The sequence below is a fragment of the Scyliorhinus torazame genome, chromosome 10 (assembly GCF_047496885.1).
Source record: "Scyliorhinus torazame isolate Kashiwa2021f chromosome 10, sScyTor2.1, whole genome shotgun sequence".
Lineage (NCBI taxonomy): Eukaryota > Metazoa > Chordata > Chondrichthyes > Carcharhiniformes > Scyliorhinidae > Scyliorhinus > Scyliorhinus torazame.
This window is the reverse complement of record NC_092716.1, coordinates 129,939,028-129,954,168: the sequence shown is the minus strand read 5'-3', so window position 1 is coordinate 129,954,168 and position 15,141 is coordinate 129,939,028. Positions and strand designations below refer to the sequence as shown.

Sequence of the window (15,141 nt, the reverse complement as noted above, 5' to 3'; positions counted from 1 at the left end):
TTCCATGCCGCCCCTTCTCCCTCCATAACCCACTTGCGGATCATCGCCACATTTGCTGCCCAGTAGTAGCTCCCCAGGTTTGGCAGCGCCAACCCTCCTCGGTCCCTACTGCGTTCCAGGAACCCTCTCCTTACTCTCGGGGTCTTATTCGCCCACACAAACCCCATAATACTCTTGCCTACTCTCTTAAAAAAGGCCTTAGTGATCACGATGGGAAGGCACTGAAACACAAACAGAAAGCTCGGAAGGACCACCATTTTGACCGACTGCACTCTACCCGCCAGCGAGAGCGGTAATATGTCCCATCTTTTGAAATCCTCCATTTGCACCACCAACCTCGTCAGATTCAGTTTATGTAGGGTCCCCCAACTCCTGGCTATCTGGATCCCCAGATACCGAAAGCTCCCCTCCGCCCTCCTCAGCAGTAGGTTGCACTGTAAATTCTATGATAATCTATGATTTAATATCCTGGGATGCAACCCATCAGATCCAGGCGACATATCAGCCTTTAGCCCCATTAGCTTCCTTAGTACTTTTTTCCCTAATGAGTGTTTTTTATTTCCTCCCCCCCCCCCCCACTCTTCTGCCTCATGATTATTTATTTTTGCAATGTTATTAGTGTCTTCCACTGTGAAGACTGACGCAAAGTATTTGTTTTACTCATTTGCCATTTCCTGGTTTCTCATTATTATTTCCCCAGTCTCATCTCTCAGGGGCCTTTGTTACATTGGCCTCTCTCTTCCTTTTTATATATTTAAAGAAACTCTTGCTGTTCATTTTTATAATTCTTGGTAGTTTATCGTCTCTGTTTTATTATTATTTTGGTCATCTTTTGTTGGTTTTTGAAACTTTCTCAATATTCTGATTTATAGCTAATCTTTGCCACATTCTTTGTGTTTTCTTTCAGTTTAATACTGACCTTCACTTCCTTGGTTAACTGTGATGTGGAGATGCCGGCATTGGACTGGGGTGAGCACAGTAAGAAGTCTTACAACACACCAGGTTAAAGTCCAACAGGTTTGTTTCAAACACTAGCTTTCGGAGCACTGTTTGAAACAAACCTGTTGGACTTTAACCTGGTGTTGTAAGACATCTGACTTGGTAACTATGGTTGATTTATCCCCTTCCTCAAATCCTTCTTCCTCACTGGGATATATTTTTGTTGTGAGTCATGAACTATTTTCAACCATCTTTCCTGCTAAACCCCTTTCCCAGTCCACTCCAGCCAATTCTGTTGGAAGTTTTAGTTGCTGTGATATGAAGAGTCTAAAGTTCTGTTCCTTTTTCACAAACACACATTTATTTCATTCAACAGCCTTTGCACAAAACTCTTAACTGTACATCACCTGGCAGAGGCCACCTGAATGATGTGGAGATGCCGGCGTTGGACTGGGGTGAGCACAGTAAGAGGTCTTACAACACCAGGTTAAAGTCCAACAGGTTTGTTTCAAACACTAGCTTTGCCCCTTTGCATATCAGTGTCAATTAATGGATACTTAACATAAATGAGACAACTAATTGCATTTCTCTTATCCCATTACTTAACATTCTCCCCTTCCTTGGAGAAAAAAATAATAATTAGGTGAAAACAACATTTCAAGAAACTCAAAAACACACAGATGATTTCCCCCCCTTTTTTTTGGACGAGAAAGAAAAGAAAAAAACAGTCACTGAAACAAGCGCCCTTCATTAACAATATCCAAAAGTTTCTGTGAACTAGCCCCTCTCTGATAGTTGATAGCTCCTGTCGACCCATTTAATTTTTGTTATTTCCCCTCTGTCCAACATCTGCTTCAAACTTGCGATGTCTATCCGTAACCTCTTTTCATTGACACTTTTTGTAGAGAGCACATTTTCCCACAGGGATTTATTGTCAATGTGATAGGCAATAGGTATATTACCCAAATCCCCAAATTTCTTGTCAATATCTGACTTACATAAAAAGCCATATCCCCCGCCTCTACAAGGCTTAACATCTCAGCAGTCAAAGTGCTTTTTACCACTCTCCTTATTTTCTTTGTTTTCCACACAAGCGGGCAACATTTACCATTGTTCCCCCAAAGGAAAATTATAAAACTTCCTGCACTTGAAACCCAATCACATACATTTGGGTAGGACGCATCACTATAAACTATGAGTTTCAAGTGCCTAAGGTCACCTAAAACCGGGAACTTCAAAACACACTCTTGCATTTTTAGTTTGGCCAATGCTTTATTTGCTCTTATTATGTCTTCCACTTTGGGATCATTCATTTTTGTACTCAATTCTAAGACATCAAAACTCACGTCCGGTCTAGTGTCTACCTAACCAGTTCAGTTGCCCAATTAAACTTCGCAGTTGCTCTTTTTCTATCTTTGAAACCATTGCATCTTTTTGTGAAACTCGGCCACAACTAATTGCTATTGGGCTGATGCTTTCTAAATAAGATTGCTGACGTAAAGTTGCCCCTAACTTAGTCTGTCCAATTTCCAGTCCAATATATTTAAATGCACTGGAAGCCTGACTTCCAACTCTGAATTCTTTCCTCAAACCAGAGATTACAACAGCTTCAAAATCACTAGTCCCACCCCACAAAAAATCATCGACATGCATCATAAAAATGCCAGAAAGATTTCCTCTATAGTGCCAGTAAAACATTGCAGGATCTGCTTTCAACTGGCAACAGCCTAACTTTAACAAAACTGACCTTACCGAAAAATACCAGACTCTAATCATTTAATCCATATTCACATTTGTTCAACTTCCAGAATACCCCTTCTGTGTTAGCTGCTTCTTTAGGAGGATGGAGAAAAATGTCTCTCTGGAGCTGATGCCCCTGCAAAAAGGCAGCTTTTATAACTATAGATTTGCATTCCCATGCCTTTGTGGCTAATAGAGCCAAGAAGATCTTTAAAATTAACCTTTCCTGCTGTAGGTGAATCTACCCTTAAATCCTGATCTTCTAAGCTTTCTTTAAATCCCCTTGCCACAAGCCTGGCCTTTGCCTTATAAGTTCCATCCGGAAGAACCTTTTCCGTGCAAATCCATCTGTGGGATAGAGCTCTTTGTCCCCTATCCGGTACTTCTGTGTATACCCCAAATTCACTCCAACTATGCAATTCTTGCAGTTTAGCTTCTTTGATAACTTTTTCATCTAATTTATTTGAAGCCACCAAAATCTCACGTTCATGTGGGCTTCTACTCCTATTCGTATTTGTAGTCTTACTCATGTTCTGAGATCTTGATAAACTACGTCCCCTCTCCCGCCTGGTATCTCATTCTGTACTGCTACTGCTTGATCTTTCCCTTCTGCTGTGGGATGTCCTTTCAATAGTTCTCGACCTTTTCCTGCGGACCTGTTCATTATCCGATGTACTATCTGAACTGGCGCTGCGTGTCTGTGCCCTCCATTTTTGAACTTCGTTTTCCCAATCCATTGTCTTGACTCCTTTCCCTGTATGCTGTACATTCAACCAATGTTTCCCTGCTCTACTAATAACAGTTGCATCCTTCCATTGACTAGACCCTTCAGGCAAGTATGTCACTTTTGTACCAACGTTTGGCAGTTGCCCTTTCGGAAAAATGGCCTGTTCTAATTCATCAGAAGTGTTGTGTTCCTCCACAGAAACCCTGTCTATATCAGGTAATTGGTCCTCATAGTTCTGTAACGCATGCGTACCAGATGACTCTGGTTCCTCGTCATGTCTGTCTGCTCTGTCTAAATTTGAAAATTTGTAATCTGTATCCATTATCCTTGATGAATGTACCCGAACAGTTGGATTGCCATGTTGCAAAATAATCGTTTTGCCATCTATGCCTATGATCTTCCCTGGGCCTTTCCATTCATTAGAATTGTCTCTCTTATAGTATATCATGCCTCCTTGCTGAAAAATGGCATCTGATGACCGTACATTATGTCTTAAAGCTCTGCGAATTCTTTCAGAGACTTCATCTTCCAAAAAAGCTTTTCTACTGCTATGTAATGCATTTAAATGTTCAGCAAAACCAGAGCTAATTGTAGTCCCCTCCCAAGCTGGAGGCTGGTCATCCAAAATGGACGGAATTTTAGGATTTCTGCCAAACACGAATTGATAAGGACTATAGCCCCCAACCATCTGCAATGAATTCTTTGCATGTACTGCCCCTGCTAAAGCTGAATTTAGCCTGCAATTTGGTCGATCTGCCAAAATTTTCTGAGGCATGTCATCGATGACAGCATGATTTCTTTCACAGACACCATTACTAAATGGGCTTTCTGCAGCCGTATTCATAACTCTGATATACATGTTTTCACACATATTCCTAAACTCATCATTAGCAAATTCTCCCCCATTGTCCGTAAGGAATTTTGCCGGTGGATCCATTCCTGTCCCTATCCATTTTTCCACGATTTGATCCAGAATTGCTCTCTTTTCTTTACTTCGTACAATCGTTGATTGACTAAATCTGGTTGCTAAATCTACAAAATGCAAAATAAATATATTATTTGCTTTATCCCAGATCTTAAGGTCCATGGCCACAATGTTGTTAAAATCCCTGGCCAAAGGTAGGGTTACTATCAGTCGTGCTGGTGTCCTTCTGTACTTCCTACAAACTTCACAGCAGTCACTAACCTGTTCTATCAGTTTAGTATAGTCGCCATCCCTTACCCCTGCATCCTTTAACAAATTTTTCAGCCTCCGAGGAGACGGATGTGCAAATTACCTAGGCAGTTTTAATACCACAAGCTTTTTATCAGTTAAAGTCCCATTTTCAACTGCCATTAACACATCCTTAACCACTCTACTTGAAATATTATTTGTCAGTAATGGAATACAATAGTGTCCCGACTAAGTAAATTGTAAGTCCACCGTCTTTCCTAAAACTGTTGCTTTATCCTGTTCCATATCCAGTTTCATGTGTGCTTTCTTCATCAACGGTCTGCTCGGAAGCAAAGGTATCTCACTTGATATAACATCCGTGCTAATGAAATGATTCACTCCGGCATTATTGCAAGGGATCACCACTCTTTTCAGTGACTTCAGAGTATTATCATCCCCAAACTTGAAACTTGTGGAACTTTCAAATTCCTTAACCTTGTTACGATTTTCAGCATTCAAAGAGTCCAGGTAACATTTTAACCAGTCAATTCCACACACAGTAGATGTGCAGCCACTGTCCAGTACAGCACAGTTGAAGGATTCTGCAACCAACACCCTCATTCCCAGCGTAAAACTGCTTGTCAATAGAACAATGCCTTCTTTCTGGTCACTATCTTTTTCCTCTTCTGACTCTGCTGTGTCATGTGTCACTTCAAACACTCTATCATAACGAGTTGGACAGTTGAAAGCATAATGGGATTGAGAGTCACATCGAAAACATCGATTTATCATGCCCCGTGCATTTCTGGGGTTCATCTTCCTATTGTAGGCTCTAACTGGGTTTCTGTCTTCATAATTTCCTTGTCTCGGTCTCCTTCTATAGTCTTGAACCCTGTTCGTGGCCATCCGATTTCGTCATCCTGTTAGTAGTGTATCTTCCATATTCTGCTTTATTGCAGGCTGACCTATTTGGGTCATGAGAGCCATCGGAATCGAATGTTTCCCCAGAAACTTCTTTAAAGCTTTTGTCATCTGTTCGAATAAGCTATCCTTATCAGTAAACTCCTGTCAAAATCAGGAGCCTATCCATGGTGCTCACTCTAGCACAGTCAAGTAATTTAAAGGCCAACACAGACTGTGGAAATTCCAGATTGTGTTTCTGCAGCCTTTTATATAGTCTGCCAAATTCCATTATATAGTCTTCCATGAGATATCCTCCATTTTCCGGAACTTATCAAAATCCGACCATGTTTCATACGCACTTAACAAGTCATCTTTCTTATAAATCTTATCCATATAATGTAATAAAGTCTCCAGACCTTCTTCTGAGTCTAACTCTTCCAATTCCAGCTCAGAAAGCACTTTGTTTCAGATTTTACTGCCATATGGTAGAGAAAGAGCCAATGCCATACCTTGTTTTCTCTTTCCCAAAGCAGTTACCTTAGTCCACATAACTAAGGAAATTGCTGAGGCCTTGACAGAAATCTTTGGATCCTCACTGTCTTCAGGGGATGTCACGGAGGACTGGAGAATAGCCAATGTTGTTCCTCTGTTTAAGAAGGGTAGCAAGGATAATCCAGGGAACTACAGGCCGGTGAGCCTTACTTCAGTGGTAGGGAAATTACTGGAGAGAATTCTTCGAGACAGGATCTACTCCCATTTGGAAGCAAATGGACGTATTAGTGAGAGGCAGCATGGTTTTGTGAAGGGGAGGTCGTGTCTCACTAACTTGATAGAGTTTTTCGAGGAGGTCACTAAGATGATTGATGCAGGTAGGGCATGGATGTTGTCGATATGGACTTCAGTAAGGCCTTTGACAAGGTCCCTCATGGTAGACTAGTACAAAAGGTGAAGTCACATGGGATCAGGGGTGAGCTGGCAAGGTGGATACAGAACTGGCTAGGTCATAGAAGGCAGAGAATAGCAATGGAAGGATGCTTTTCTAATTGGAGGGCTGCGACCAGTGGTGTTCCACAGGGATCAGTGCTGGGACCTTTGCTCTTTGTAGTACATATAAATGATTTGGAGGAAAATGTAACTGGTCTGATTAGTAAGTTTGCAGATGACACAAAGGTTGGTGGAATTGCGGATAGCGATGAGGTGTGTCAGAGGATACAGCAGGATTTAGATTGTTTGGAGACTTGGGCGGAGAGATGGCAGCTGGAGTTTAATCCGGACAAATGTGAGGTAATGCATTTTGGACGGTCTAATGCAGGTAGGGAATATACAGTGAATGGTAGAACCCTCAAGAGTATTGAAAGTCAAAGAGATCTAGGAGTACAGGTCCACAGGTCACTGAAAGGGGCAACACAGGTGGAGAAGGTAGTCAAGAAGGCATACGGCATGCTTGCCTTCATTGGCCGGAGCATTGAGTATAAGAATTGGCAAGTCATGTTGCAGCTGTATAGAACCTTAGTTAGGCCACACTTGGAGTATAGTGTTCAATTCTGGTCGCCACACTACCAGAAGGATGTGGAGGCTTTAGAGAGGGTGCAGAAGAGATTTACCAGAATGTTGCCTGGTATGGAGGGCATTAGCTATGAGGAGCGGTTGAATAAACTCGGTTTGTTCTCACTGGAACGAAGGAGGTTGAGGGGCGACCTGATAGAGGTCTACAAAATTATGAGGGGCATAGACAGAGTGGATAGTCAGAGACTTTTCCCCGGAGTAGAGGGGTCAATTACTAGGGGGCATAGGTTTAAGGTGAGAGGGGCAAGGTTTAGAGTAGATGTACGAGGCAAGTTTTTTACGCAGAGGGTAGTGTGTGCCTGGAACTCGCTACCGGAGGAGGTGGTGGAAGCAGGGACGATAGAGACATTTCAGGGGCATCTTGACAAATACATGAATAGGATGGGAATAGAGGGATACGGACCCAGGAAGTGTAGAAGATTGTAGTTTAGTCGGGCAGCATGGTTGGCACGGGCTTGGAGGGCCGAAGGGCCTGTTCCTGTGCTGTACATTTCTTTGTTCTTTGTACTGCACTTCTCCATTGGTCGTATGATTCCCTTTCAGAAAATAAGGGAGGATAGTCATATCCAGCCATCTTTATCCTCGGTTTAGCCATATATCCCTTTTTTATTTTTCACTCACTCCTTGGTTTGATCTGGAAAAGTTGTATCTTTCAACCCTTCACATTTACACATCAACCATCCTCTGTTACCAATTGCTAGACGTTTTAGTTGCTGTGATATGAAGAGTCTAAAGTTCTGTTCCTTTTCACAAACACACATTTATTTCATTCCAACAGCTTTTGCACAAAACTCTTAACTCTGCATTACCTGGCAGAGGCCACCCGAAGCCCCTTTACATATCTGTGTCAATTAATGGATACTTAACATAAATGAGACAACTAATTACATGTCTGTTAACCCATTACTTAACACATTCTTCCTCATTCTTTTGTAATTACCCACATTTAAGTTCAGCACAGTTGTTTCTGACCCAAGCTTCTCACGCTCAAACTGAATGCTAAATTCTCCCATGTTATGGTCAGTGCTCCCCAAGGGATCTTTTACTCTGAGGTTGTTTGTTAAATCTGCCTCATTAGGCAGCGCGGTAGCATAGTGGTTAGCACAATGGCTTCACAGTGCCAGGGTCCCAGCTTCGATTCCCGGCTTGGGTCACTGTCTGCGGAGTCTGCACATTCTCCCCGTATCTGTGTGGGTTTCCTCAGCGTGCGGTTTCCTCCCACAAGTCCCGAAAGACGTGCTATCAGGTAATTTGGAGATTCTGAATTCTCCCTCAGTGTACCCGAACAGGCGCTGGAATGTGGCGACTAGGGGCTTTTCACAGTAACTTCTGTTGCTAACTTTTGGTTGTTTCAATTGCCTCTGTTTTATAACCTTTGCTCTAGGGTCGCCAGGTATCTTTACGATACCGCCATGAGGTTCAAGTTCAAGTAATGATCAATAACTCAATACACCAATTAGTAAGATTCAAATCAAAGCACATTTATTTACACACAGTCAAATCTACTCATGCATAAACACTACTTCTATAACTAACAGGCCTATACTTAGCTTTGGGCTGGCCCACCAGGTCAGGGGAACAAATGGCCTTTCGTTCGGGTTCTGAGTCTGAGGGATTCAAAAGCTGGTATGGACTGGTAGCTAGGAGCGCCTATCTCGTAGCGAGCATTGACTTGAGACTTTTGGCGGCAGCTGAACAGGTCACTGTCAAGGGTTGGTTCGCATTGCTGAGTGACACTGTCAAGAAGGACGATTTGAACTTGGGGGCTTGTTTTATAGTCCCCAGGGGCTTTCTGCCTTTCGGGGCAGACCCCGTACCTGGTTTCAAGTGATTGGACTTTGTTCCAATCGCTTGGTTTGATTTCTCCAATACTGGAGCGGTTCCCTGATCGATGGGCGGTCTTTAGGTGTCCGTTAACCTCGTTTGTGTTGGCTCCTGCTGGCGCCGAGGAGTCTGGCTTGGCTTTGTTTAACTTAAATGTTTCGATTGTTCCCGGGGATCGCTTATTAGTATGTAGTTGGCCGCTACATTATTGTGCAGATGGTTGCTGGTATCGATGCTGTCTGGGCTTTTGCAGAGTCTAATACACAGTAAACTTGCACCTGCTAGTTTCTGCCTGTGTTGGCTGAATTTCCCTTCAGCCTTTGCTGTTCTCCATTTTACATCGGGAATTGGCCAACCCAGGTGGCTACACTTTATTGCAGTGTTAATGTAAGCACAGTTGTGACAATAAGGATTATTATTATTATTAAACATTATCAAAATATCCTAATTCCTGTTTGGAAGCACAACATATTGTTCTAGGAAACTGTCCTGAATACACTCTATGAATTCTTCCTCATGGCTACCCGATTTTCCCAATCTACATGACGATTAGTCACCCATGATTAAAATACTGCTTTTTTTACGTGCCCTTATTATTTCCTGCTTTATTCTCCATCCTACAGTACAGCTACTATTAGGCAGCCTAAGGATCACTTCCACCAATGATTTCTTTCCCTTGTTATTTCTTACCTCCACTCATTGATTCTACATCTTCTGATAGAAGATCATTTTTTGCTTATTCCATCTTGTACTGACAAAGCTACCCACCCCCCCCTTCCATCACTTTACTCATGATCAAGAGTAGACTGATGAGCCAGGTTGGATTTGTCCTGCTTGTTGTGTACAGGACGTGCCTGTTACAGTTACAGTGTTGTAACTGTACTGGAACAGCTTAGCTAGGGGCACGGGAAATTCTGGAGCAGGAATCCACAGAATCCCTCTAGTGCTGAAGGAGGCCATTCGACCCATTAAGGCTGCCCCGACCCACTGAAAGAGCACCCTGCCTGTCCGCACAACCTAACCTACACATTTCTCGACACTAAGGGGTCATTTATCATGGCCAATCCACCTAACCTGCACATCTTTGGATGGAAATCAGAGCACCGGGAGGAAACCCTCGCAGACACGGGGAGAAAGTGCAAACTCCACTGACAGTCAACCAAGGCCAAAATTGTTCTCGGGTCCCTGGTGCTGTGAGACAGCAGTGATAACTACGGAGCCACTATTTCGCCCCTTCTTCAGTATTATTGCTGGAATATTGATAATATTGCATATTATCATAGCCTGAAATGCCTTCAGCCATTTCTTGATGCAGTACCAAAAGAAGTGAATTGAACTGGCTGAAGACTAACACCAGTGATAGTGGAAATCCCAGGAATATGTTTGTAAATGCATTGACCGTGTCTTTTGTACTGAGGTAGGTCCTTTATGTAGTTTCACCAGGTTGACACCTCATTTTAAGGTACACCTGCTGCTGCTCCTGTTATGCCCTCCAGCACTGGTGTTGTAGCGCGGGGTAATATGATGAGGCAGTATTAAATCACAGCAGTGATTTATTGACAAAGGAAGAACTTTATATTACAGATTAACACAACTCCAACACAGAACTGTTCCCTCTGTTCCCAGGCTTACTCTGATGATACCTCACTACCTGGGTCTGCTTCCTGACATCCGATAAGCTCAGGTTCGAGCCCTCTGTCCCCATAGGCTATGGACGGACCATGTGGTCCGCAACGGATCAACCCTAAAAGGGCCAACGCTTGGTCTTATGTGTTGATGGGAATGTTAGAATGAGAGATGGACGGGTCATGGTACATTATGGTGGAATACAATGCTGCTGCTGATGGCTGCAACATCTCATGTTTTAAGCTGCTAGATTTGTTCTGAATTGATTGCATTTAACACACAATATGATGAAGGGTTTTAGCTTGTAAAGATGGGACTTTGTCTCCACATTGTTGTGCAGTAGTCGCTTTGAATAATGTTATCATGGACAAATGTATCTGCTACAAGTAGAAGACAAGGTCACATAGATTTTCCCATTGTATTAGTTCTCTCACCACCTGACACAGGCCCAGTCTGACAGACAAGTCCTTTCGGACTTGGCCAGCTTGGTCAGTAATGATGATACCCAGCCGCTCTTGGTGCTGGACATTGAAGTCAGATACCTGGATAGCTGGTAAATTACAAGATTGCACAAAGGGTGGTGTATTCCCTGCAATTTAGAAAGTTGATGTGTCACGGACAGGAGGGTTTGTTAATTTAAACTGCCCTGATTTCCCCACTCTCCACCCTTCTATAAACAGAAAGGAGATTTTTTAAATTCTCGTGATTTCCCCCATTGTAAGTGGTAAGAAGTCTTGCAACACCAGGTTAAAGTCCAACAGGTTTGTTTCGAATCACTAGCTTTCGGAGCTCAGGTGAATGAAGAGGTAGGTTCCAGAAACATATATATAGACAAAGTCAAAGATGCAAGACGATACTTTGAATGCGAGTCTTTGCAGGTAATTAAGTCTTCACAGGTCCAAACGGAGCAACTGGAGAGAGGGATAATCACAAGTTAAAGAGGTATGAATTGTCTCAAGCCAGGACAGTTGGTAGGATTTTGCAAGCCCAGGCCAGATGGTGGGGGGTGAATGTAATGCGACATGAATTCAAGGTCCCTGTTGAGGCCGTACTCCTGTGTGCGGAACTTGGCTATAAGTTTCTGCTCGGCGATTCTGCATTGTCACGCGTCCTGTAGGCCTTGGAGAACGCTTACCCAAAGATCAGAGGCTGAATGCTCTTGACTGCTGAAGTGTTCCCCGACTGGAAGGGAACATTCCTGCCTGGCGTTTGTCGCGCAATGTCGGTTCATCCGTTGTCGCAGGGTCTGCATGGTCTCGCCAATGTACCACGCTTCGGGACATCCTTTCCTGCAGCGTACGAGATAGACAACATTGGCCAAATCACACAAGTATGTATCACATACCTGGTGGGTGGTGTTCTCACGTGTAATGGTGGTACTAACAGGATGGCCAAATTGTACGGCTACAAACAGGGCCCAAGTCTATAGCAGGAGATCGAGACAAGGAAATTATCAAGACAGAAACCCAGTTAGAACTTACAATAGGAAGATGAACCCCTGAAATGCACGGGGCATGATAAATCGATGTTTTCGATGTGACTCTCAATACCATTATGTCTTCAACTGTCCAAAACGTTATGATAGAGTATTTGAAGCGACACATGACATTGAAGAGTCAGAAGAGGAAAAAGATAGTGTTCAGAGAGAAGACATTGTCCTATTAACAAGCAGTTTTATGCCGGTAATGAGGGTGTTGGTTGCAGAATCCTTCAATTGTGCTTCATTGGACAGTGGCTGTACATCTACTGTGTGTGGAATTGCCTGGTTAAAATGCTACCTGGGGCTTCTGGTGGGGTGGGCGAGCAGGGCAGCCGCAAAAAAAAGAGCTCCCGCCGGTGGCCGCGATTCGCGCCGATTTCGGGGAAATCCCTGAGCCTTCACGCACCCCCCGACTATTGTTGGCCTTTGGGGCCGCCACGAGCAGCCAGCGGGGCCGGTTTAAAAGCCGGCGAAGAACCCCGCGCGGGTGTCGGGTAGCGGGGGCTGAGGTGACGGGCCCGGCAGGTCAGGGCAGCGGGGGCGGAGCTTCGAAGAGGTCGAGGCGGCAGGCCCGAGCGCCATGTAGGGAGGGTGCTCCACATCGGATGGCTCCCACCTAGGAAGAAGAAGGTTGAAGCCTGGTCCCAGGTGAATGTAGAGGAGAAAGAAAGAAGATTTATGGAAGTTTGGTAAAAGTTTTTTTTTTCAAAAAAGAAGAATGTCAGATTGATGAGGACAGGAGGGTGAAGGGGGAGAGAGGAGAAAGGAAAAAGATAAAAAAACAATAAGCCGCTAAAAGATGCGAAAAGCAGCGTCAAAGAAAGGAGGAAACGCGGGTTCGCCGCCGAAGGAGAAGACGAGCAAAAGCAAAAGTGTTGACAGGATGGCGGAAGTCGAACTGCAAGGCGGGCCGCACTACTTACGGTGGAGAAGATGACCGAGGTGATGGTGGTGGAGCTGGAAAAACGTTTGGTGAGGCACATGGAGATCCTGAGGAAAGAGATGGTGGTCGTGGTGAGGTCATTGTTGGAGGAGGCAATCGGCCTGATCAGGGTGGAGGTGGCAAAGGCATTGGCCGAGGTGAAAGAGCAGGGCAAGAAGATGAAGGAGGTGGAGGAGGCCGTGACACGACACAGCGACCAGGTCACCTGGATGGGGGATGAGCTGCGGAGGGTGGTGGAGGTTAACAGAGGGCTCCGAGCAAAGCTGGAAGACTTGGAAAACTGCTCAAGGCGGCACAATTTGAGAATTGTGGGCTTGCCCGAAGGGACAGAGGGCCCAAGGCCAACGCAATACTTCGCTAGGAAGTTGGCGGAGCTGATGGGGGGGGGTGAGAACCCCACCCTGTACGAGCTAGACCGAGCTCATCGGTCATTAAGGCCGAAGCCCAAAGTGAACGAGCTGCCAAGGGCAGTAATTATCTGCTTCCATAAGTTTTGCATGAAGGAGAAAGTATTAAGCTGGGCGAAGCAGAAGCGTGAGGTGCTGTGGGATGGTACTGCGGTTCGGATCTACCAGGACTGGACGGTGGAGTTGGCAAAAAGACGAGAGGCGTTTGGGCAAGTGAAGGCGGCTTTGTACAAGAAGAGGGTGCGATTTGGTGTGGTGTACCCGGCGAAGTTGAGAGTAACATATAAAGCCAAAGACTTTTATTTTGAGACAGCGGAGGCGGCTGAGGCGTTCGTGAGGGCAGAAGGCTTGGGACAGACGTGAAGAGCGGAACTGGAAGCGAGACTGTGGACTGTGTTTGAGTGGCTGGAAAATGTACAAATGTTACAACTTTCTTTTTACTGATTTGTATTGAAATTTACTTCTCTTTGCATTGTTACAGAGTTCAAGTTAATGGCGTTCTGTGTTGCGACGGTTAAATGTTATGTTAGTGAATTGTAGGGGTTGGATTATTGGGTTTGTTTTGGTGTTTCTTTCTCTGGGACTGGGCGGAAGGGGCCGAGAGGTATTGGCGGGGGGGAGCCTCCCGCGCTAGCTAACTAGAGTCAGTTAGTGAACGTGGGTGAGGTGAGAGGAGGACTGCGGACGTTGGAGCCGAGATAGCAGGCTTCAATGGGCCTACGAGGCGAGCAAGAGGGGGTGGGGGGAGGGATGTTGGGCGATGTTTTTGTAGGGGGGGTTCTTGGGAGGGGGGAAAGGGGTTCGATGTTAACAATGGACAGGGGCGGGTCAGGCTTATGGGGCAGGGCCCGGTGGTATGGTGATGGTGGATAAGAAAGGTGGGGGGGGTGAGAGACCCCCAGTAAGGATAATCACGTGGAACGTGAGAGGACTAGGAGGTCCGGTCAAGAGGTCAAGAGTGCTTGCACATCTTAAAAGTTTGAAAGCCGATGTAGCAATGCTGCAGGAGACTCACTTGAGGGTGAAGGACCAGGTGAGACTTAAAAAGGGCTGGGTTAGCCAAGTGTTTCACTCTGGATTTGATGGAAGGGCTCGAGGGGTAGCGGTGCTGGTCAGCAAAAGGGTACACTTTCAGATGGAGAAGGTGGTGGCAGATCAGGGGGGTAGATATGTGATTGTGACAGGGGCATTGCAGTGGAGATTAGTGACGCTGTTAAGTGTATACGGTCCCAATTGGGACGATGTGGGATTCGCGAGGAAGGTGTTTGGGGCTATTCCCGACTTAGACACGCAGGAGCTGATTGTTGGGGGGACTGGAACCTGGTGCAGGAGCCAAGGTTGGACAGATCACTGCCGCGCTCGCTGGTCCCATCAGGGGGGGCGAAGGCGCTGGCTGGGCTAATGGTGGAAATGGGAGGGGTGGACCCTTGGAGGTTCCTGCACCCAAGGAAACGGGAGTATTCGTTTTTCTCAGCGGTCCATGAGGTATACTCGCGGATCGACTTTTTTGTTGTGGGGAAGGCTTTGCTGGCTGGAGTCAAGGGGTCGGAATACTCTGCAATTGCAGTGTCAGATCACGCTCCACATTGGATGGATATGGTGCTGGAGAAGGGGGTAGTGCAGAGACCGGGGTGGAAACTGGATGTGGGGCTTTTGGGGAACCAAGTATTCTGTGAGAAAATTGAAAAGGTAATTAAGGAATATGTAGGTTTCAATTGTACGGGTGAGGTGTCGAAGGCAATCATCTGGGAGGCTCTAAAGGCGGTAGTGAGAGGTGAGGTAATTTTGTTTAAGGCCAGGGTGGATAAGGAGGAGAGGTTGGAGCGGCAGAGG

The 15,141-nt window shown here is 45.2% G+C and overlaps 1 protein-coding gene across 1 annotated transcript in view; it reads left to right on the top strand.

Annotated features, from left to right (window-relative positions):
• The first annotated feature begins 913 nt into the window (after positions 1 to 913).
• The window catches only part of LOC140430251 (protein kinase C and casein kinase II substrate protein 3-like), a 244,603-nt gene continuing 230,375 nt past the window's right edge, over positions 914 to 15,141 (top strand). The window contains exons 1-2 of the mRNA XM_072517678.1: positions 914 to 969; positions 1,316 to 1,440. Of these exons, the coding sequence (XP_072373779.1) occupies positions 943 to 969; positions 1,316 to 1,440 (152 nt within the window). The 5' untranslated portion in view covers positions 914 to 942. The remainder of the gene's footprint in view (positions 970 to 1,315; positions 1,441 to 15,141) is intronic.